This window comes from Caenorhabditis remanei, chromosome X, assembly GCF_010183535.1.
Source record: "Caenorhabditis remanei strain PX506 chromosome X, whole genome shotgun sequence".
NCBI classification, from domain to species: domain Eukaryota; kingdom Metazoa; phylum Nematoda; class Chromadorea; order Rhabditida; family Rhabditidae; genus Caenorhabditis; species Caenorhabditis remanei.
In genome coordinates, this window is record NC_071333.1 from 11353286 (window position 1) to 11372750 (window position 19465).

The 19465-nt window shown below is 38.2% G+C and overlaps 12 protein-coding genes across 12 annotated transcripts; all 12 read right to left on the reverse strand.

Moving 5' to 3' along the window:
• Positions 1-479: 479 nt before the first annotated feature.
• GCK72_024241 (uncharacterized protein) lies at positions 480-898 on the reverse strand (the record flags this gene model as incomplete). Its single annotated transcript, XM_003117640.2, has 2 exons — positions 480-791; positions 872-898. 2 exons carry the CDS (start codon positions 896-898, stop codon positions 480-482), a joined length of 339 nt encoding a protein of 112 aa, XP_003117688.2.
• Positions 899-1436: 538 nt separating this feature from the next.
• On the reverse strand, positions 1437-1869 carry GCK72_024242 (uncharacterized protein; the record flags this gene model as incomplete). The annotated part of the gene is made up of 2 exons (XM_003117690.2): positions 1437-1727; positions 1786-1869. The coding sequence occupies 2 exons, from the start codon at positions 1867-1869 to the stop codon at positions 1437-1439; spliced, it is 375 nt and encodes a 124-aa protein (XP_003117738.2).
• Positions 1870-4530: 2661 nt separating this feature from the next.
• Positions 4531-4882, reverse strand: GCK72_024243 (uncharacterized protein; the record flags this gene model as incomplete). The annotated part of the gene is made up of 2 exons (XM_003117645.2): positions 4531-4735; positions 4791-4882. The coding sequence occupies 2 exons, from the start codon at positions 4880-4882 to the stop codon at positions 4531-4533; spliced, it is 297 nt and encodes a 98-aa protein (XP_003117693.2).
• A 941-nt stretch (positions 4883-5823) lies between these two features.
• Positions 5824-8162, reverse strand: GCK72_024244 (uncharacterized protein; the record flags this gene model as incomplete). Its single annotated transcript, XM_003117520.2, has 3 exons — positions 5824-6046; positions 6131-6402; positions 8085-8162. 3 exons carry the CDS (start codon positions 8160-8162, stop codon positions 5824-5826), a joined length of 573 nt encoding a protein of 190 aa, XP_003117568.2.
• Positions 8163-9603: 1441 nt separating this feature from the next.
• On the reverse strand, positions 9604-10208 carry GCK72_024245 (uncharacterized protein; the record flags this gene model as incomplete). Its single annotated transcript, XM_003118039.2, has 3 exons — positions 9604-9793; positions 9847-10040; positions 10125-10208. The coding sequence occupies 3 exons, from the start codon at positions 10206-10208 to the stop codon at positions 9604-9606; spliced, it is 468 nt and encodes a 155-aa protein (XP_003118087.2).
• Positions 10209-12521: 2313 nt separating this feature from the next.
• GCK72_024246 (uncharacterized protein) lies at positions 12522-12818 on the reverse strand (the record flags this gene model as incomplete). The annotated part of the gene is made up of 2 exons (XM_003118282.2): positions 12522-12695; positions 12768-12818. The coding sequence occupies 2 exons, from the start codon at positions 12816-12818 to the stop codon at positions 12522-12524; spliced, it is 225 nt and encodes a 74-aa protein (XP_003118330.2).
• A 951-nt stretch (positions 12819-13769) lies between these two features.
• Positions 13770-14653, reverse strand: GCK72_024247 (uncharacterized protein; the record flags this gene model as incomplete). The annotated part of the gene is made up of 4 exons (XM_053735790.1): positions 13770-13977; positions 14080-14156; positions 14463-14523; positions 14574-14653. The coding sequence occupies 4 exons, from the start codon at positions 14651-14653 to the stop codon at positions 13770-13772; spliced, it is 426 nt and encodes a 141-aa protein (XP_053579356.1).
• Positions 14654-15138: 485 nt separating this feature from the next.
• Positions 15139-15455, reverse strand: GCK72_024248 (uncharacterized protein; the record flags this gene model as incomplete). Its single annotated transcript, XM_053735791.1, has 2 exons — positions 15139-15331; positions 15382-15455. The coding sequence occupies 2 exons, from the start codon at positions 15453-15455 to the stop codon at positions 15139-15141; spliced, it is 267 nt and encodes an 88-aa protein (XP_053579357.1).
• A 568-nt stretch (positions 15456-16023) lies between these two features.
• Positions 16024-16329, reverse strand: GCK72_024249 (uncharacterized protein; the record flags this gene model as incomplete). Its single annotated transcript, XM_053735792.1, has 2 exons — positions 16024-16195; positions 16247-16329. 2 exons carry the CDS (start codon positions 16327-16329, stop codon positions 16024-16026), a joined length of 255 nt encoding a protein of 84 aa, XP_053579358.1.
• Positions 16330-16943: 614 nt separating this feature from the next.
• Positions 16944-17344, reverse strand: GCK72_024250 (uncharacterized protein; the record flags this gene model as incomplete). Its single annotated transcript, XM_003117523.2, has 2 exons — positions 16944-17229; positions 17274-17344. 2 exons carry the CDS (start codon positions 17342-17344, stop codon positions 16944-16946), a joined length of 357 nt encoding a protein of 118 aa, XP_003117571.2.
• Positions 17345-17578: 234 nt separating this feature from the next.
• On the reverse strand, positions 17579-17882 carry GCK72_024251 (uncharacterized protein; the record flags this gene model as incomplete). Its single annotated transcript, XM_003118354.2, has 2 exons — positions 17579-17741; positions 17818-17882. The coding sequence occupies 2 exons, from the start codon at positions 17880-17882 to the stop codon at positions 17579-17581; spliced, it is 228 nt and encodes a 75-aa protein (XP_003118402.2).
• Positions 17883-18306: 424 nt separating this feature from the next.
• Positions 18307-19158, reverse strand: GCK72_024252 (uncharacterized protein; the record flags this gene model as incomplete). Its single annotated transcript, XM_053735793.1, has 3 exons — positions 18307-18480; positions 18947-19049; positions 19097-19158. 3 exons carry the CDS (start codon positions 19156-19158, stop codon positions 18307-18309), a joined length of 339 nt encoding a protein of 112 aa, XP_053579359.1.
• Positions 19159-19465: the final 307 nt, after the last annotated feature.

The window sequence follows — 19465 nt, forward strand, 5'->3', positions numbered from 1 at the left end:
ACCATTACCCTCCATCATACCTTTTTCTTCTTTTCGACCGGTCAAAACTTTTCGACGGTCAAAACTTGTCTCTACATTCGTTTCCGAACAAGCAATCGATATCCACATTAATAGTCGAACGAGCAATTCTTTCCAAACGTGCGCTAAATCAGTCGACCTGCACCACTCTCATGACATTTACCCGCTCTTTCCCCTTTCTCTTCTCGCCCCTCGCGCAAAACTACAGTAACCTCCTGAGATCATCGCCCCCACCCTCCTCCCGCTCCCCCCATTTCCCTCTTCCGCTCGGCTCTGTGGCACATCTGAAAAAACTTCCACTGTTTTTCTTTTCCGTCCTGTTTATTGAATAGGGAATATATAATAAGATCGATACAGTTATGAGATACAATATAGAGGTTATGATATACAATACAGAGGTTATGATATACAATACAGAGGTTATGTTAAATTATCAACAGGGATCGGAGTCTTCGAATGATTCAAGCGGTTGGTGGTGGCTGATGAGTTCCCTCGACGTCGTCATTCAAGACGATTTGAACGAATTGCTCGTTGGCGTTGGCAGCTGCCGGCTCAACAGCTTCCTCGACGTGGTCCCAGAAGAAGATACGTCCGAGAAAAGATGTTGCCGGGCGAGTGCAGAGGTACATGACGAGTGCAACCAGGCAAAATGCAACGACGAAGACTCCAAGAGAGATCAAGATTTCAAAGATCTTGTAGGACAGTGGGACATCAGTTTCCACGATGGTCACCTTCGATGTTGGTGGAAGGAGACGGACGAGGTCTTTGAAGGCCTGAAATAAGGTTAATGAGACTCTAAGTAAAAATTATCTCGGAGATTATGAGAAACTGAAAACTAGAGGGAAAAACTTACCGGTGGGTTGGTGTACGAGTAGGTCATTGATGAACGAGAGAAGCTTTTGATGAACAGTAGCTGTCGTATGCTTGTGGATTGGTATACAAGTATGACTGCTGGAGAGGTTAGGGTGTCCTAGTGGGCGGAGCTTCTTCCCAGATTCCGATTGTTATTCTAAACTCCGCCCCCTTATTCTAATGAAAAGAATGTGAGAATTGATTGAATGCTTTGAGAAGGGGGATTTTAGTATAAACTGAAATTTGATAAGAATTCCAAGTACTGATAAAATCCTAAAGAGCGGAAATTTGAAAACATCAACGGTATATGTTGAAATGCGAAAGTTACCTCGGAACACTATTACCCAGCACTTCGGAAATAAAAAATTGGAACAAAAAGGAAAAAGTACTTCGCTCTGAAATTCATTCTCTCTGAAATAGGATGTTTCTCCCCGCACCTTAAATCAACTGAAAAAATCTTGATCTCTCATTTTACATTTATTTTCAGAATTATCAAAGTATGTTATATAAATTCAATGGTGAAGAGAATAAAAAGCCTATTAACGAAAAATCAGCAGAATTTATCATTAAACATCTTCAACTTTTGGGGCAGGAACGGCTTTCGCTTTTTCGAGCTGAGCGAGGTATGCGAGGCGACGGTGTCTGCTGCGTATTATTCTCTTCTTGATGATGTATTCGTTCCAGTGACAAGCCAATACAAAGAGGAAAACGATGAAAGCAAAGGTCAGAAAGCAGCAGATAATCTCGAAGTTCGTCAAGCGGCTTTGTGGGGTGATTGTGGTAGTTTCGTTGTCTGGCTTCAATTTCCAGCTGTCGAAGTCGCTTGGAGGTTTTAGGTTCAGTGGCTCATCGAACGCCTGTAAAAATGTTTTATGAGACTTTTTTAGCTTGAACGGGATATTTTCTGTAACTTACCGGTGGATTCGCATCGTGGTCGAATGCAGCGACTCCGACGACAAGCATGAGGTAGGCGACGGCAGTTGATTTTGAGAAGATCATGACTGAAATAATTGAAAATTGTATGCTCTCCGCTTTTAAAGCGTAAACGAGGTTCGATGGGCGGACCCAGTTTTTTGGAGATAGAAACAATGTAAGAGTAAGAGAGGCAAAAGAGCGAGGGAAATTTGAAAACATCTGCGGGTGAAAAGAGTGCGAAAGAGGAAGAAACTGATTTGAGCTCGGGCTCGTCGGGAACGATTTTTGATGAAATGAAAAGAAAGCATATTACAGGACGAGTGTAAACTAAAAAACCAGTCAAAATCATTGTCGGTTGGGAGGGAATGGGCAGGAATGAAGCGGGTTCTTAAATCGTAACATTTTCGATAAGATGTGCCTTTCTGATAAGATTGCATACCAATGGTATGGTCTGGTTCTGCCCAGAAGGGAATTGGTGGTTGACCAAACAGAAACGCCTGTCATAAAATATTTATTGATAACCACTATAACTTTAATCTTTTCGAAATTTTCAATTAGATAATGTTCTTTTTGCGCTTTATCAGCAGCACGCCACACTTTTTTATGGCCGTTGGAACGAAAAGAGATGCGTCTGTCAATCACTTTCATTTCAAATTTGAGAGCATCAATTTTACTATCACCTTCAAAATCAATAAGACGGTCTACATGTTTAACTCAGAGGTGGGAACTGTCCCAAATCGGAAACTTCTCTGATTTTCATTTTTGTGGAAAGAAAACATCGCGAAAAGACGAAAAGGCATTTTCCGTTTTCCACAGAAAATATGGAATGAAAATAGGTATTGTTTTTGTCCGAACACATGTTATTCTTCTTTTTGAAACAAGAAGAAGGGAAAGAAGAAGTATGGAGGACATGTGATAGAAGTCTAGACAACGTGACGAAAAATTAGAAGTGTCCCCCTCTCGATCGGCCTTACTTAAAAGGTTCCAGTCGGTGCCTGGCGGCACAGATGTTTACTTGTTAGAGACTCGCACACTTTTTATGGGTACAGTAGGTCACAAGAAATCAAAATCATCGTAAACATATTTGTGCCATGTCTGTCGGATTTCGAAATTTGCCATAAACAGATTTCTAACCGATTGTCTGCTGCTCAACTGTTCGAATGTTGTTTTGATGTAGGATTCAGATGTTTGAATCAAAAATAAAAAAGGGGTACGGTAGGAGCACTGAATTGAGAAATTGCGAAATCAGAGAAATCCGAAGAAATTTCGAAGTTCTAGAAGGGAATTGATTACGCATCACGACCTCTGAGATTATCTTTTGATACTCGGTTATGAGTTCGTACCGTCCAAACCCCTGTTATAATTCACTACTTGGAACTAAAGTTCTTTCTGGAAAGGATCTATAGAAACCATCTGCCATCCACAGAAAACTATCAAAAAAGTTGGAAAACGAGCGCAGGTGCCTTTTCTTTTTTCGACCCCTTTCGTTTTTTCTACGGATACTGTCGAAAAAAGTTGCATATGCACATCTGCCTGACCATCTGCTCATTTCTGTTTACGATCTGTTGATGAGCGGAGATTGTCGGCTTTATCGCGTTTTTGAGGTGCTATAAACAACTCGGATCATTGTTACAAGAAAGGAATTGCCGACTCAACTCAGAACGGTCGTAAAAGATATTATAAACAACTTCGAACAACTCTAATTGATTTCGCGCGAAACCGGGTCGCGGCATATCATATTACAAAAATGATCATCTGGAGCATTTGCCGATCAGACTATATATTTTGAGAGAACAAAGGAAAACACAAAAACTACAAGCGGCTGGGTTGGCCCCGATTCCAATTCAAAAAATCTGAAGAATGGTTCGCATTTGAAAGGCGACTCTCATGTTCAGGAAACCATAACTCGCTCTTCTTCCCAAAATTGAAAAAAAAAACGTTAAAGGTTGAGTGACGTCGATGAGATCGTTCGATTTTTGAACAAGTAGCAAGGAACCAAAGTGCAATGTTTTGAGATACATTGTCAATGTTATTACTCTTCAAGGTTGTTTTCTATGAAAAGCATTTGACACAAAAACCATGTCCGAGTACCTTCTAACATCAAGGACGGAAATTCAAATTTTTTCAGTTACCTTTGAAAAGTAGTAAACAAACCGACTCGATCAATCCCTACGAATATACATAGAGATATATTTTTAGAGAGGGATCTAGTTGGCTGTCAACTACACAGGTACACCTTCTCATACACTAAAAGACAGACGGCTTAATAGAACCCCTTTTGCACACTCACAACGCAAAGCTGTCACTACGGATGCGCCGGTTACTTAGATTCCCTTTTTTTTTCTAAAATTTCAGTTTTGTATTCCAGAAACTTCAAAACTTTGTGACGTGTGGAAAGCAAAGCACAGAAAAGATCAAACATTCTTCTTTTAGTTGCGTGTTTCTTTTTTCCGAACATACTAACAGGGAAAAACTGATTGATTCGTGTCTGAAAACTTGGTTTCTTGATAAAGTTTCCAAGAAATTTATTTTCCCATTATCCCTCCCACAGAAGAGATGATGTCAATATCAGACACTTATCATTTCAAAAGACGGTAAAAGGAAAGTCAAACGCCACGAATCGTTTGTACGTGTCTATTCCTTTTTTCACATTCATTAAAACAGGAAAACGATCGATGTAGAGTCGGCACCATTTGTTTATTTTCACAGCTTTTAAGATCAGTTTTCCATATTATGACAATTGAATTATTCGTCGTCTCCCAAAACCTTTCCGTCGACTTTGAATCTGACGACGGTTGCCTTCCTCGGTGCCGACTCGATGTCCTCATCGCGGTGAGTACGATTGGCGATCTCGATGCGTGGCACATGACGTTGAGTCAAGGCGAACGAATCGCACCATCTGAGGCCCCAGACGTAACGACGGTAGAAAACGACGGCGAAGTAAATGGAACTGAAAATAATTAGGGGGTTAGTGATCGAATGGTATTATCAAATGCATCACTTACAAGAAGAAAGAGGCTATTCCGAAGACAAGAAGCTTTACGTCAACCTTTTCTTCCGGTTTTGCATTCGGTGAGACCATTACGACCGGCGTCATGTTGCTAGAAACAAGAATTGAAGTGGTATGCAGATATACACCAGGGGGGCTCAGGCTCCGCCCGGCCTCGAGGACTTTTTTGCGTGTCGCACAAGGTCGTAAATTTACCCCCTCTTATGCATATACTCTTTCCATGACAACCAGTAATGTTTCTGAAACTTACAAAGGTGTAATAAAGTTTTCAGAAAGAAAAATGGAAAGTTATATTGACCACCCAGATTTGGAATGATTCAAAATGAAATCCTTACGTGCTGTTATCCATTTCGAACAGGTCGAAAAAAGTTGGAGTTGGACAAGTGGGAGAGGTGAAATGGCTCGTTGTGTTATGGTTTTTGAATGTCAAAGAGAGTTGTCTTCCTAGTTCAGCGGAGGGAATATTGTTCATTCTTTCCGTTAGCTGTTATAAGCGGCTGCGTCTCTCCAAGAGATATATTGCGTTTCCTTCTATTCCTCCATCGTTTTCCTGAGTGACCGTCTTTTTTTTTTTGATTTCCATCGCTATTTCCTGAACAAACAATTGCGTCCAGAATATTTTTCATGGAACTCGGAGAAACAATGATAAAGTGCAGAAGAAGAGAGTATCAATCTTCAACAATGAAAAATGTGAAAAAAAAGGAGAAAAATAGGAGCATTATGCAATTTTTGATAAGGTGTCCACTTCTGTGAGCGCATACAAAAAATAAAACAAGTTACAGTATTCTGCAAGTAGTACAGTATGCCAACTGAGAAAATAAGGCATATTCTTATATCTACATAGAAAACTGATCCAACCGTCAAATGTTATTTAGGTTTAGTAAATTGAAGTTTATCAAATATGGATGAGAATATTTTGAAAAAAAACGAGAGAATTGGAAAATGAAAGCTAGTTGAAACAACGTCAAGAATGTATTGCAAAATATACAATATATATAAATCACAGCGGTGGTTCATATCAAAATCGTTTAGAAGTCAATTTCTTGAGAATCTTCACGGACAACACTGAGTTGGTTTCTGAAGCCAGGAATGAAGAATGCCCTTGAAGTGTTGATTTCGTTGTTTGGGATATCCAAGACAACAATTGACTCTAGTCCCGTGTCCACCACCATATCAATGTGACGGTGTTTCTCGGTAGTTGCAAGACGGAAGCTACTGCTGTTGATGTTGCTGAGAATGACGAAGAGAATTCTAAAATCACTATTTTTGTATTAATCGAAGAGATAAAATAGATCATGTGTGTCACCACATCATCTTCTGTTCAAGACAACTCACAGCATAAATACTATGAAACCAATGATGAAGATGGCGTATTTGTTTTTTTGCGACGTCTCATTATCGAACTCATCATAGTAGACTTTGCCAGGACTTGATCTGGCAGTTATTGGGATACGAACTGTCTTGTGGGTGTCTTCTTTTGGTCCAGCGACATCGAGTCCAATGCGGTAGTTATTATAGGAGCGATTTTCTTGCTTTGTTTCAAGAGGGGTGCTAGGCGGCAATCCGTCGGAATTTGTTGGAAACATGGAGGCGTTCGCTTCGAATTCCTGAAGTTTTAAAATAGAAACTAAGATTTAAGAGACAATCTCTGACTAGCTCGAGCATAGGCCCACAGGCCATGATACACATAAACCAAAGTGATCCGTTTTGGCTGATTTTTTGATATGTTAGTACCCTAGAAATTCTAAGAATTTTATACCATACCAGATTAGGCTCCGCCCCCTTTGACCTACCGAAACGATCGATTGAAGTTGAAAAATGAAAATTTTTCTTTCGAAAGATAGGATCAAAATCTTTTTAGAAACGGATTGCCAGTTTTATTTTGTGCATTTTATAAGATAACTACTTTTTTTTAGCTCTCCTGCATCATATAGAAAAAATCACTTTTTTGAAAATTTTCTCATTTTTTTCATGTTTTTTGGATTTTTCGGTAGGTCGAAGTACTGTGGTCCGAAGTAAATTTATGATGGGAAGATACATATTTGTGTTGGCTATTTGAAAATATAAAGACTTTCCCCAGAATCCACTGTCTAGGTGAGTTCTGATCAAAAAAGTGACAAAATTTGATGCATTTCAACGTACCCCCCTCCATGGTAAAAAACGGCTGGGTGACGAAAATCGAAAATATCTCTGATTCAAATTATTCGAAGCTAGATTAATGCTCACACCACTTTTCAGACAATTCTGACCATGTTTCAGTGAGTTACAGACCCCTCCTCCATTTTTTCGACTCAAAAAGTTTGAGCTCTTGTAACTTTCCAGATTATTACTCAAAATTTTAGAAATTTTGGGAAAATAGTGGAATATAATTCGAAAACACAAATAAATAGTTAAAAGTTGATTACAAAAAAGAATGTTGGAATTTTATGCGCCAGAATACCTCCCTATCGTAGACCCATGAAGCTATCTGATATGAAATGAAACGAAAGTTGAACAAAACGACAAAATTTGACATTTATATATTTCTTTGTGTTTTTGAAGTATGTTCCAATGTTTTCCCAAAGTTTCTAAAATTTTGAGTAATAATCTGGAAAGTTACAAGAGCTCAAACTTTTTGAGTCGAAAAAATGGAGGAGGGGTCTGTAACTCACTGAAACATGGTCAGAATTGTCTGAAAAGTGGTGTGAGCATTAATCTAGCTTCGAATAATTTGAATCAGAGATATTTTCGATTTTCGTCACCCAGCCGTTTTTTACCATGGAGGGGGGTACGTTGAAATGCATCAAATTTTGTCACTTTTTTGATCAGAACTCACCTAGACAGTGGATTCTGGGGAAAGTCTTTATATTTTCAAATAGCCAACACAAATATGTATCTTCCCATCATAAATTTACTTCGGACCACAGTACTTCGACCTACCGAAAAATCCAAAAAACATGAAAAAAATGAGAAAATTTTCAAAAAAGTGATTTTTTCTATATGATGCAGGAGGGCTAGAAAAAAGTAGTTTTCTTATAAAATGCACAAAATAAAACTGGCAATCCGTTTCTAAAAAGATTTTGATCCTATCTTTCGAAAGAAAAATTTTCATTTTTCAACTTCAATCGATCGTTTCGGTAGGTCAAAGGGGGCGGAGCCTAATCTGGTATGGTATAAAATTCTTAGAATTCCTAGGGTACTAACATATCAAAAAATCAGCCAAAACGGATCACTTTGGTTTATGTGTATCATGGCCTGGTGGCTTGAGCGAGACATTGTCTCTTAACAAAAAAAAAACTCAATCACTCACCGCATAGGAATCTCTGTGCAGACACTGTACTGAATTCGTCATCATGAAGAAGATGACTAGAGTGATGTGGAGCTTCATCTCCAGCACTCGAATAGAGATATTCTGAAGGATTAAGCAATTTTGCGGTGGTCAAACTGTAAACCAGCGAGTTTTTATACGACTTTTTAATGGAAAAATTCTAAAACGAATTTTGGGAGCCCTCGTGTCTTGGAAATAGTATACGATTTGTTAGAAGAAGACTATCAGATTCAAAACATTGGGTTCGTGCTATCACGAGGTTTCTGATCATCGTTTCTCAAATAATTTCACTGTCAAAGTTGTAAGATAATAGGAAAAAATCAATTATTTTGGGAAAAAAGCTATAAGAAACAGCAACAGAAGATGATGAAACTTTATAATCGGAGAACAGTCGGAGCAATCGTTCACGTGATCAGAGATCAAACTATATTCACTAATCTAGAATGTAGTTACACTTGTTTCGAGTTGCTTATTGCTATGATCACATCTGGTCGTCTTTGCATCTGCGCATCAAAAACAGGTTGTAAAATATCGGTAGCTTATTGTCCGATCTTGATGAGCATATTAACATCAGCTAAAACCAAACTATAAACTAAAGCTAACTACAAGCTAAAGAAAATTAAAACTATATAAAATATGAAGGGAAAGTGAAAACTCAATCAAAAACGGAGAGGAATTTTAAATTTTCATGTCACGGAAATCCAAAAGTGTTTGTCTAAAGTTTTCTTTTTGAAGTATGTCCTGCTTTTATTCTTTAAGTTTTCAGAAGGATACATGACAGTACTTTGTCCCATTTGTCATCTTAAATGTGATGTCACTTTGTTGTAGTGGACGAATTTCCAATATTTTAAGAAAAATCGAAAACTACGCCTACGCTGAGTATTACAGTTACAGAGAGAGAGAGTAGATATTTTGATATACACCCCCGCAAAACGCTCTATCCGAAAAACTACCAAACGTCTTTCTTTTATCATGATGTTTCCAGAAGGTTGGCTGTTTCAATTTCACATGAGACCTGTTAGTCACTGACAGTTTTGTTTGTAATGTGCAGAACCAATCAGAATAGAGATTTTCGAAGACGTTCAGGTTTTCTAGGTAGTCCGTGCACTAGAAAAGTAGACACCTTGAAAAGAATCCCCGTCCGCTTACAAATTGATCATTGCTCCCGAATTTAGAAATTCCCTGTTTTGGAAATTTCAAAGTTTTTGAAATTCATTGTGATCTTATTTATTGGCGGATTTAGCAAAATGGAACAAGATGTAGGCACTCTCACAAAGTGGGAGAGAAACAAAGTGAGCGGGAGATGAACAGGGAGATATCAAAAGGTAAAAACTGGGTTGAAAAACTTTTCGGGAAGAATATATCATCTCAGAAGGGAGGAACGGAATCAAGTGTGTTGGTACAGTAGAATGGGATAGAGGGAATTTGAACAATGAACGCTGGGGATAAAAGAAAACAGTGGATATCAATAGGAAGCTGTCTTGGTGCAGGAACAAAACATTTAAACGTCTTGGTAGATGGAGTTGACATAGGCGACATTCATTCCGGAGTCCAAATTGTCATTGCGTTGTCTCTTGAACCAGCGGAGGAATGGAAGTTCGCTGAGCTTGGTGTTTTGCTTGCGATTGACTTTGAGAAGACGGATTTCCTGAAGAAGACGTTTGGTGTAGAGGAAAACGACGACGACAGTGCTGGAAAAAGACATATAAAGATTCTGAATTACTAGTACTGAGAATCAACTTACACGATGACAGTGACAAAGATCAGGTACTGAGTAAGCAATTCCCGATGCTTTGGAGTTGGCGGAGTTGAAACCATGGCTTTGAGCACTTCGACGTCCTTTTGATCCATACTGATTTCCGAATTTTCGACCATGTACAGAAAATGCTCGAGATTAGTGTGGACGATCGGTGACTTTTCAGTGGTGAGGTGGTCCGACTGAAAATGATTACATGAAAACATATGTCTGATTTTGTGAAGATTTATTTCGTTTTTGTCGAGATTTCAAGTATCTGTTCTTACCTTTGGTTTTCCGATGGATCCTTTGATTGGACTTCCTAAGAAGGAGAGAATTAAAACAAGTTTGAATAGGATCATTATGACCATAAGACTGTATCACTAAATTTGGGAGTGACAGAGAGTATCAAGGGTGACAGATATTCTAGAATGAGAGAGCGGTGGGCGGAGCAAGAAACCGTCTCCTTTCCTCTTTGCCACCTCCCGGAGAGTAATTATCTCTCGTCCTCCACGCAGATGTTTGTTGTTCGATACTGAACGGAGCAAAAAAGGTTGAGAGGAGAGTTTGGACAGATGTTCTTCAGATGGAAATTGGAAATGAAGAAGTTCAGCTATATACAGGAAGTCTCAAAGTGAAAATTGGGGAAAACTGATAAAAACCGAAGGAAGTGAGAAAAAAGTTTGGAAGCCGAAAAGACCAGACAATGTGTAACAAAATCCACCAGAAGAAAACATAAAGCACTATATCTAATTGATAGGGAGACCATGGGAAACGCTGAAGGTATCTTCTGCAAAAACAGAAATAGACGAAACTCTTGAATTTGAACTCTTGAACACGCCAAATTGTTTTGAAAAGTTCGAAGCGTTGTGTATATTATTCATCATATCTTTATTTTACTTCGAAAAATTCCATAGTTATTTGATGTTTCTTCACATAGGAAGACAATACACTTTTATCATTTTATATGTTATGAAAAGCGCGAAACGCAACGTTGAGCTACTTGTATTTTACTAATTTGTCTCTTCTTCCTGCTTTCTTAGATTACAGAATGTATAAGTTTTTTGGACTTTTGGTATTGCTTAGGTTACGACTTATTAGTCACATGAGTTTCGAAGGAGCCAAATGTTAATCCCTGTTGAAACCGAATTGCCCTTTGCGTGGATATCAAAATAATGATGACAAAAATTATATAAGAAGAAAAGAAGAAAAAATCAACTCGGAACTAGATATTCACTAGTTTTTAATATTTAATCAAAATTGAAACGGATGCAAGATTCTGTCTCATAACAATGACAAAAGAACAGCTTCTTGGTGTGCCCTTTCCGATCAAGTTGTCTGTAATTTGATAGAAAGTTGTAAACAGACCTGAAAGGTTCTGTGCCTTGGGAATAAAACAGTTAAGAGAGTCGACCGGATGAAAACGGCAAGTAATGAAAAACTTCAACAAAAATTATGTTCCGTGAGACATTTACACTGGGATACATTTACAACGTGAAAAACAAAGCGTAACTTACATTGGTGAATATATGCGAGCGTGTTCCGGCCAAAAATGACTGCAATAGAAACAAGACACAGACTTAAACTGATGCTTCATTAATATTGTAAGGATCACCATTTACTTGATGGTAGTTAATCAATTCTGCACTGTCACCGACAATGTCAAAGCGCCCGATCACGCAATGATGACGACGGCAAATTGTTTTCTCGAATCGAATAAACAGGGCGACAAGAATCCTGAAATAACTTTGAAAAAATATCATTTTTAGAGTGCTAATGGAATATTAACATACAATACGACGACGAGCAAAATTACAATCATTGCCGCATTTAGTTCACTGTTTTGGTGCTCGTACACAAGAAGGATTCCTCTCAATTTTGTTTCTCCGGACGCGCTTCTTCCCGTTGATGTCCGGAAAAAAGTAAAATTAGACATAAACGGGAAAAATCTTTGAGAGAAAGAGAGTATGTATGATTTCGGAAAGCACGTGAGTTTATTTTTTAATAACAATGGCATCTTCATTGTACAGAAGTGAGGGATCTAATTCGTTGAGTAAATGCCTCGGTGTGTGAAACGCTCATTGGAGAATAGCCAAAGTCAAGTTTGATGTGTTCGATGAAAATCAGAACATCTCAAAGACTTGTGCTTTGTGAAAATTAGGCGGGAGGAAGGTATTTATCAAAACGTATGTGAAATTTTGTTTCTGTTGTGTTCGAAGTCCTATATCAGTGGCTACGTTGAAAAAAAAAACTAAAACCCGGTAGACGATCTGAAAAATCTATCCGAAAATCTGGAAACTATTTTGCGGCTGTGGATTTATTGTTGCTTTATCTCTCTCTTATAAATTTCATTTTAATCATATAAAGATCCACGTAACGGCTGATTGACTAGTGAGTTGTTGACTTTTCACAAAATGAATAAATCAGATTAGCAAAAAGAACGCATTGTGGATCAGAAGTGACAAAATCTGGGTGTAATATGAAACATAAGCACGAGATCAGTTGATATAGATATTAATTGGATGACAATTAGAATGAGAGAAACCATATAGAAATTAGATTGGTGAAAATAGGAGAGCGGGTTCCGGCCCAAAATGAAGCTACAGCATCAATATCGTTAGGATCACCATTGACTTGAAAGCCTGGAAAATCAAAAATGAGATGAACATTGAAACCAACACGACTTACACGACGACAACAGAAACAAAACTGGATAGTGGTCCACCACATCTTTTTGATGGTGAAGGAGTTGTTTTTTTTGTCGAGTCAGCTAGCATTTTCCTGTGAAATTCCAGCATTCTCTGAGTTACAAAATATGCGAAGTCGTCGTCTTCTGACTCTTCGACAAGGGTAACATTCTGAAAAAATATATTTCTGCAGGAAGTTGTAACTTAAGTTTTGAAATCAATAAAAAATATCGATTAACTTACCTTCAACTGCGAAAGCACAACAAGGAGAAGCAGGATGTTAATCAATTTCATTTTTGAGAACCGAATAACAAGCGTATGAGGTGAAAAATGGAATGCAGGTGGGAGGAGCTAATTTCTCCCAGAGAAGAGTTGCTCGTGTTTCTTTCGCACCTCTTCAACAATTAACAGCTTCCCGCGTCTCACTGCATGTGACTACCGAAAAAGGTGGAAAGAAGGTATAAACGACTTAGAGCTAATTTGTTACTCTTGGGGATTATCAGGACGTGATTTTGTGTCATGCGATGTGAATATTCGAAATTGGAGGAGAAGAGAGGGATTCGAATGAAATTTGAGATGAAGAAAAGTAAGATGCGCTATTGGAAGGAGCGGTGAATAACTGTTCCTGTTCAATATAAAAATCAGGGATTCTGAAACTAAAAATCAAAATAAATCAAATAGGAATTTTGAACACACTATGTAATAATTATATTATCAAGAATACGTTTTTTCACCAAGATGAACGGAATACCGTTAACTTCGTTCTGGTTTTTTACTGTTTAGTTCTCTGTTTTGCTTTTTTTTTCATGCTGTAAATTACTGTTGCATAGTTGCATAATAAAACCTCCAGATCTCAAATTACTTCCCCCATCCTAAAATTTCAAGAAAAGTTGACGAACTTCCGTCTGAGACCTTCCAGTTTTGATTCGAGCCGTCTATCTTTCATTTTAAACTTCTCATTTTTGCAATTTCCAACTCTTTTCCGTTTTAATTTTTGTCCGTAATTTTCTCGAGGATTAGAGTGTCTTGAAAAATCATCAAACTTTCTTGTAGCATCGTCTGAAATGCAAGTATCCATAAATTTGCAGAAACCGGTAAGTTTTTTGATATGCTATTAATAACAGTTTAAATCATATTTAACCCCCCCCCCCCATTTATTGAATAGATAAGTTTTTGATATAATGTAAATAGAAATCGATCAATAATGAGATATATTGAATTGTAAAGGGCAGAATCAGAAGACTATCAGACACGCGTGTCCTGCTGCGGAGCGCTTGGAAGCAGTGGAAGTCTTCGAGGTAGTTGATTATTTTGAGTATTTATTGACGCCAGAGGGATGGCTCCTAGTCCATCTCCACCGCCATCAGGACGCTCTTGCTCCGGCCTGCAGCATCCACCACGACGACCACAGCACCCGTGTTTTTGCATAATGTAGTCGACCAGGAAGCCAATACTGTAAAAATGGGAATGTTTCAAAGAACTCAAAAGTTTTGCATAAATATTCTCATCAAAATTGTTTGATGTGAAAGTGATGAAAAAACTAGTAATCACTCACATGAGGCACGAAATAACAACGACCACAAAGATGATCATAGGTGGGATGTGGTACTTGATAGCAGTCGACGACTCCATCTGAAAATTGAATATTGATTTGTTCCCATTTAGAAAAAAATAAACATAAACAGCATAGATATAAAAACATAATGTTAGTAGGGAGAAATTAGGTATGAACATGGAGGTAAACCAAGAAACCACTGGATCGGGTGGACAAAGGACATTTCACAAAACATTTATTAGACAGACAAATGGACCACTTGATAATAACTGAGTTGCTCACGAGGAATCTCCTGAAAGAAAAAAATGCACCTTACGTCATGCTTGTGAAAAAGTACCTTTTGAAGTTTTGGGAGACGGTCCTGACTCCAAATCTCGATTCACCGACGTTTGTGCAATGTGACTTGAGATTTTGCTAAAGACTTGTGTAACGCTATACCAAGCACTGTAACCGGTTGAGTTCGTTATTGATCCATTCTTTTCATAAGTCCTTACATCACGGACGCCGATATCAGCAAGACAGCAAGAATAAAGAACACTGGGACGAAGTTTGCAAGTTCGAATGATTCTTCCATTTTGTCTTACCTTTTATAACCTTAACTCATTGATTGGAAATCAAGAAAAACAAAAAAAAACAGAAATGAATTTGGCAAAACCAACCAATAGGAAGGAATGAACAACGAAAAACGCAATGACAATGGTTTATCAAAATATTTCAAAAAATTGTGGGAATTTTGTAGTTCTAAAGCTCGGAAGAATGTGTGTAAGAAAGCAAAATTTGTTTCGGGATGTTTGTTTCAAAATTAGTGAGTATTTTCATTTAAAATTATTCGGAGAATGTGTTGCCTTGTCTAGAGATTATTGTCATTGCTTGTCATTGCTGGAGAGGCAACCACCTGAAATGTAGTAATTTCTTAAAGACTAATTTGTTATGAGTCAAGTATTACTAGAATACAGTTTACGTTTCGAGTAAAACTATATTCTAGCAACAAGAGTAACTACTCTAATAAGAAGTTGATGATGAAATCAACTTCACTAAACTCATGTCCATCAACTCACCTCAAATTGGGAGAAGAGGAAGAGTGTCAGATGTTTCTTGGTAGATCTCCAATCCATGCGTTTTTTCGAGGTCGGCAACGTCGAGAGAGACGTATTTGGGAGGTGGAACGTAGTCCTTCTCCTCTTCAATCTTTTGGAGATGTTTTGGCTCTGGGAAGAACCATTCGCGGATGAGAGTGCAAAGAAGAACAAAACTGAAAGAAAAGTGTTCACGTGAGTAGAGTCACTAGTTATTTATCCTCACAGAAATCCGCTCCAAACAATAAGAATGAGGATGTAGATTGCCTTGACGATATCCATGTTGATGCAAACGGCCATAGTTGCTAAGCACAGTTGTCGTTCAATCAAAATTCTGTATCAAGAGATTAAACGAAGAATTAAAACATATCAAAAGATATAAAATATATAAACGGTGGTTGGAAACCGAATAAATTGAGAATTATAAGTTTTGAAGTGAAATTGAAACCAATTTTTCATTAACAAGAGGTCAATCAAGCAGATAGGCAGATAGTTGGCAAAGTATGGCTGATCGGAAGCAGAAGCATAGTGAGTGAATGAAGAAGAGCAATGAGAACCGGAGACGTTCACAAGCTGAATAGTATTTCATTATACCTGTGAATTACTACCTATTACTATAATGTAAAGCTAAAATTTCTTAAAATTAAAATAGCTTTGCAATTTGGTCTGATCATACTCTTTCCGAATTGATTAATTATATATTGAAAGCAATCAAACTAGAAGCAAAATGAAAAGTTAACCTTAAAGCTACATGCTGGCTGGCCGAATTTGGCCCTCATTCATCAACTCAGCTTTACATTTTAAGAACTGATCTCGAAATTACCTGTACATTTCTTATTTTCAAATTTCCTCACCTTTAATCGGCGTCTCAAACTGTTCGAATGAGTCGTTCAACGTTTTCATGGCGTGTTTTATGCTCTCCGATGATGAACACGGGGCGACGTGAAACAGCTTGACGGCGCAATTCAGTCTCTTTCATCGAGTTGATAGCATTTTGAGCAAAGCAAACGGCCCATGCGACATCGGCGATGTAACAAGCACTGCAAAATGTGCAAAATATAATTTTGTTATGTTTCCATGGAAGATCTTACACGATGACTCCCCAAAGAAGAGCAAGGAAAACGAGAATGAGAACGACGGAGGTCGGAATGTGGCTGTCGATGGGAAAATGCATCCTGAATCAAGATTAGAAACATGCAAGGAAAAGATAGAAAGGAAGTAGTTAGAGGTATGGAAACCATAGTGATATAGATGGAACAAGACGGTATTCGAACAACAATTTCATTTCCAGTATTAGCTGTTTGGTGATATTTCTTCAGTTGGTGGCGAAGTGTTATAATTTTTGATAGAAAGATTTTCTGATTGGTCAGAAGATTTTTTCTCCAAAAGACCCTTATTCTGAGGCGATGGATACGTTGCCACTCCGAAAATCGAGCACATTCTGAAATTTTTCTTGAATTACCGTTCTTTATTCTTTAAAAACGCTCACAGCGACATGAAAACAGCCAGTCCAACAACGAAGACCAAATATGCGAGAGCTGCCAATGCACCAGGAAGAATCATCAGACTGTATATGAGAAAGGCCATAAATAAATACATTGAAAAATTAGAAATAAAAAGGATTCCACGGATTTCAACCGTATGATTAATGAATAAGTAAGGTATAAATTGGAGAAGAAGTTTTTTTCGGACACAAATTTAGAAGAAAAACACGAAAAGGGAAGGAATTCAATTATCACTCAAAATTGACCAGATGCAAGCGTCCACGGGATCTATTTCATACCTCAGTTACAATGAAGTAACTTGCTCCACATAATAATTTGATCTCAATATCGGAGTTTCTTGAAGACTTATCTCGTCATCACTCTCAGCAGGATGGATCGTAATGATGACTTGAGGAACAATTGGAGCTTGACGAGCTGTAGGAGCTGGAGTAGCTGGAGCAGCTGGAGAAGCTAGAGCAGCTAGTGCAGCCGGCAGAAGTCGTCGCCGATTTTCAGCCATGATTCTCTGGAGCTCCTCGTCGCTGATCGGGAAGAAGTGCTTGATGATTCTTTCGATGATCACGCAAGAGCTGAAAAATAATGTTTTCAATGAAGCAGGCAGGTGCCAATGTACCAGATAGCGATGGCGCAAATAATGATGACGATGAGTGCGTATTTGACGGATGGATTCAGAAAATCGAACATCTGGAATTGATTGTTAGTACATATGGAACACACAGAAAATAATGAGCAAACGTAAGAAGAAGCAGAGATAAATCATCACGGAGTTGAAACCGTGTGTTATGAGAACAAATAGTTGGCAACATGACATCAACTTAGACTTTTTTAAATCATAGTTGGTTAGATGTATCATATTAAAAGAAATATATGCAGATGTTAGTTGAGCAATAACTGTTGGAATTACATCAAGTGAACCATCTATTGTTCGATATCATCCTCCGAGATACGATTGAACTCCGTCATTTCGATTTCCACAACTGGATTCTCTTCACGTTTGGTCGAGGAATCCTCAGTTCCATGAAGTCTCGTGTGGCGACCAGTGCCACTGCAAAATCCGTATTCCTCAAGAAGGATGAAGACACTGGAACAGAAACACGTGTTTTTGGTCGCAGCGAGGTTTGCTTTTGTACTTATTCGGTTCTTAAGAATAAACTCACATCAATAGTGACACTACCAGCAAGGCAGCAAGAAAAGCGAAAAGCAGAGTCTGCGAGGTCATCATTGTAGATACCTGGAAACATTTTATTGAGTGTGATATTAATGAAGAGGCAAGCGGACAAATTAACAAAAGCAGACAAGGCGAAAGCGAACTGAAAAGAAAGAAAGAAATTCGATAAAAGTACTTTAGTAGCGCACGAGCTCTTCCATGAAATTTCAATCTGGAATGTAAATTATGGTTATAAGAGAGGAACCACTTATTAAAACCTCCGAAAATGTTTTGTTGGTACTTGTCTAATAAGAGTTCCAAGTATATCATAACAGCACAGACGGAATTTCGCTTCAATACTCTTCCAATGTTTTGAAAAATAAGAGAGCCTGAACTTGGATTAATATTTTTAATTCATTACATGCTAACACTGTTATTCCAACTATGCTACACATTTATCACAAACAGCAGGTTGACATTCAAGCATTCGGACCAATTTTCAAACAGTCATTTCCGTAATTCCATTATTTTCATTGTTCGCCATGACCCGAGCTTTTGTAGCTTTCTTAGCTTGTCTTGCAATTTCTGCATCCAGTTTCTTGGCTTCGTCGAAGTAATTCAATGGACGTGTAGTACAGTACAGAATAGTTTCACATCCAATAAGAACACTGCACTGAAGACTATGTACTAAAAGTAAAGATAGAAAACGTCTCACACAAAGAAGCACAAAAGCAGAGAGAGAAAAGCGACCAAATAGATTGCACCTTGCTCTGGAAGCTCCATAGTTATCTAAAAATTGAAATGAGGAAAAAAGAGAGAGGCATAGAAGATAACAATCGGTAAGCTATCACCGACTAACATCAATTATTCAAAATCTCTTTCGAACGAATATGGTGAGAATATTTTTTATAGTAAACAGATTTCAATTAGCTACTCAGGGGATTGGTTTCTTTTCGTTGAATCCAAAAAGTCATGAGGTATAAAACGCCAGAAGGGAAGATGTACAAAAAAGAGTAAATATGGAGGAGAAGCGTGACAATTCTGAAAAGTTGAAAACCTCTAAGAAGATGACAAGGTGATAGAAATCAACTCACGTTGTCTCAGGGATACACGCTATTCCCGGTCCTGGTTAACAAGACCGCAGTATCATTATCCCGATTGAAGCGAGCTGCAACATGAGCAGCACGAGCAAAGCGGCGACGTTGAATGAATGGCTCGACAACAAGCAGGAAGAGGCAACCGCTACAAAAATCCTGTTTTCAGAAACATCATAGTTTCAGTTGGCTCACAAAACGGCAACCGCCGTGAGTACTCCAAGAACAATTGCGAACCATAGAAGTATGTTGGCCATTGGCAAGGATGGGTGCATAAAGTTGTTCATGTTTCGATACATTGTCAAATTCTGATAACGAATTAGAAAAACAGTGGATATGGTCAAAGTGAGATAAGAATTGGTATTGAACCAAATAGTGAGAAACTCAGAAAAGTTAGAGGATGAGCATGAGAAATTCAGAACCATGTTATTTCCATTCAAACGTTCAATTATAATTGCAAAAGCAGAGAGGAAAAAGCGAAAGGAAAGAAAAAGTCGTGCGCTTCTACTGACGTGGCAGCAAATTCAACAAATGGCTGCTCGCATCGAATGAGCCGTCGTTTCG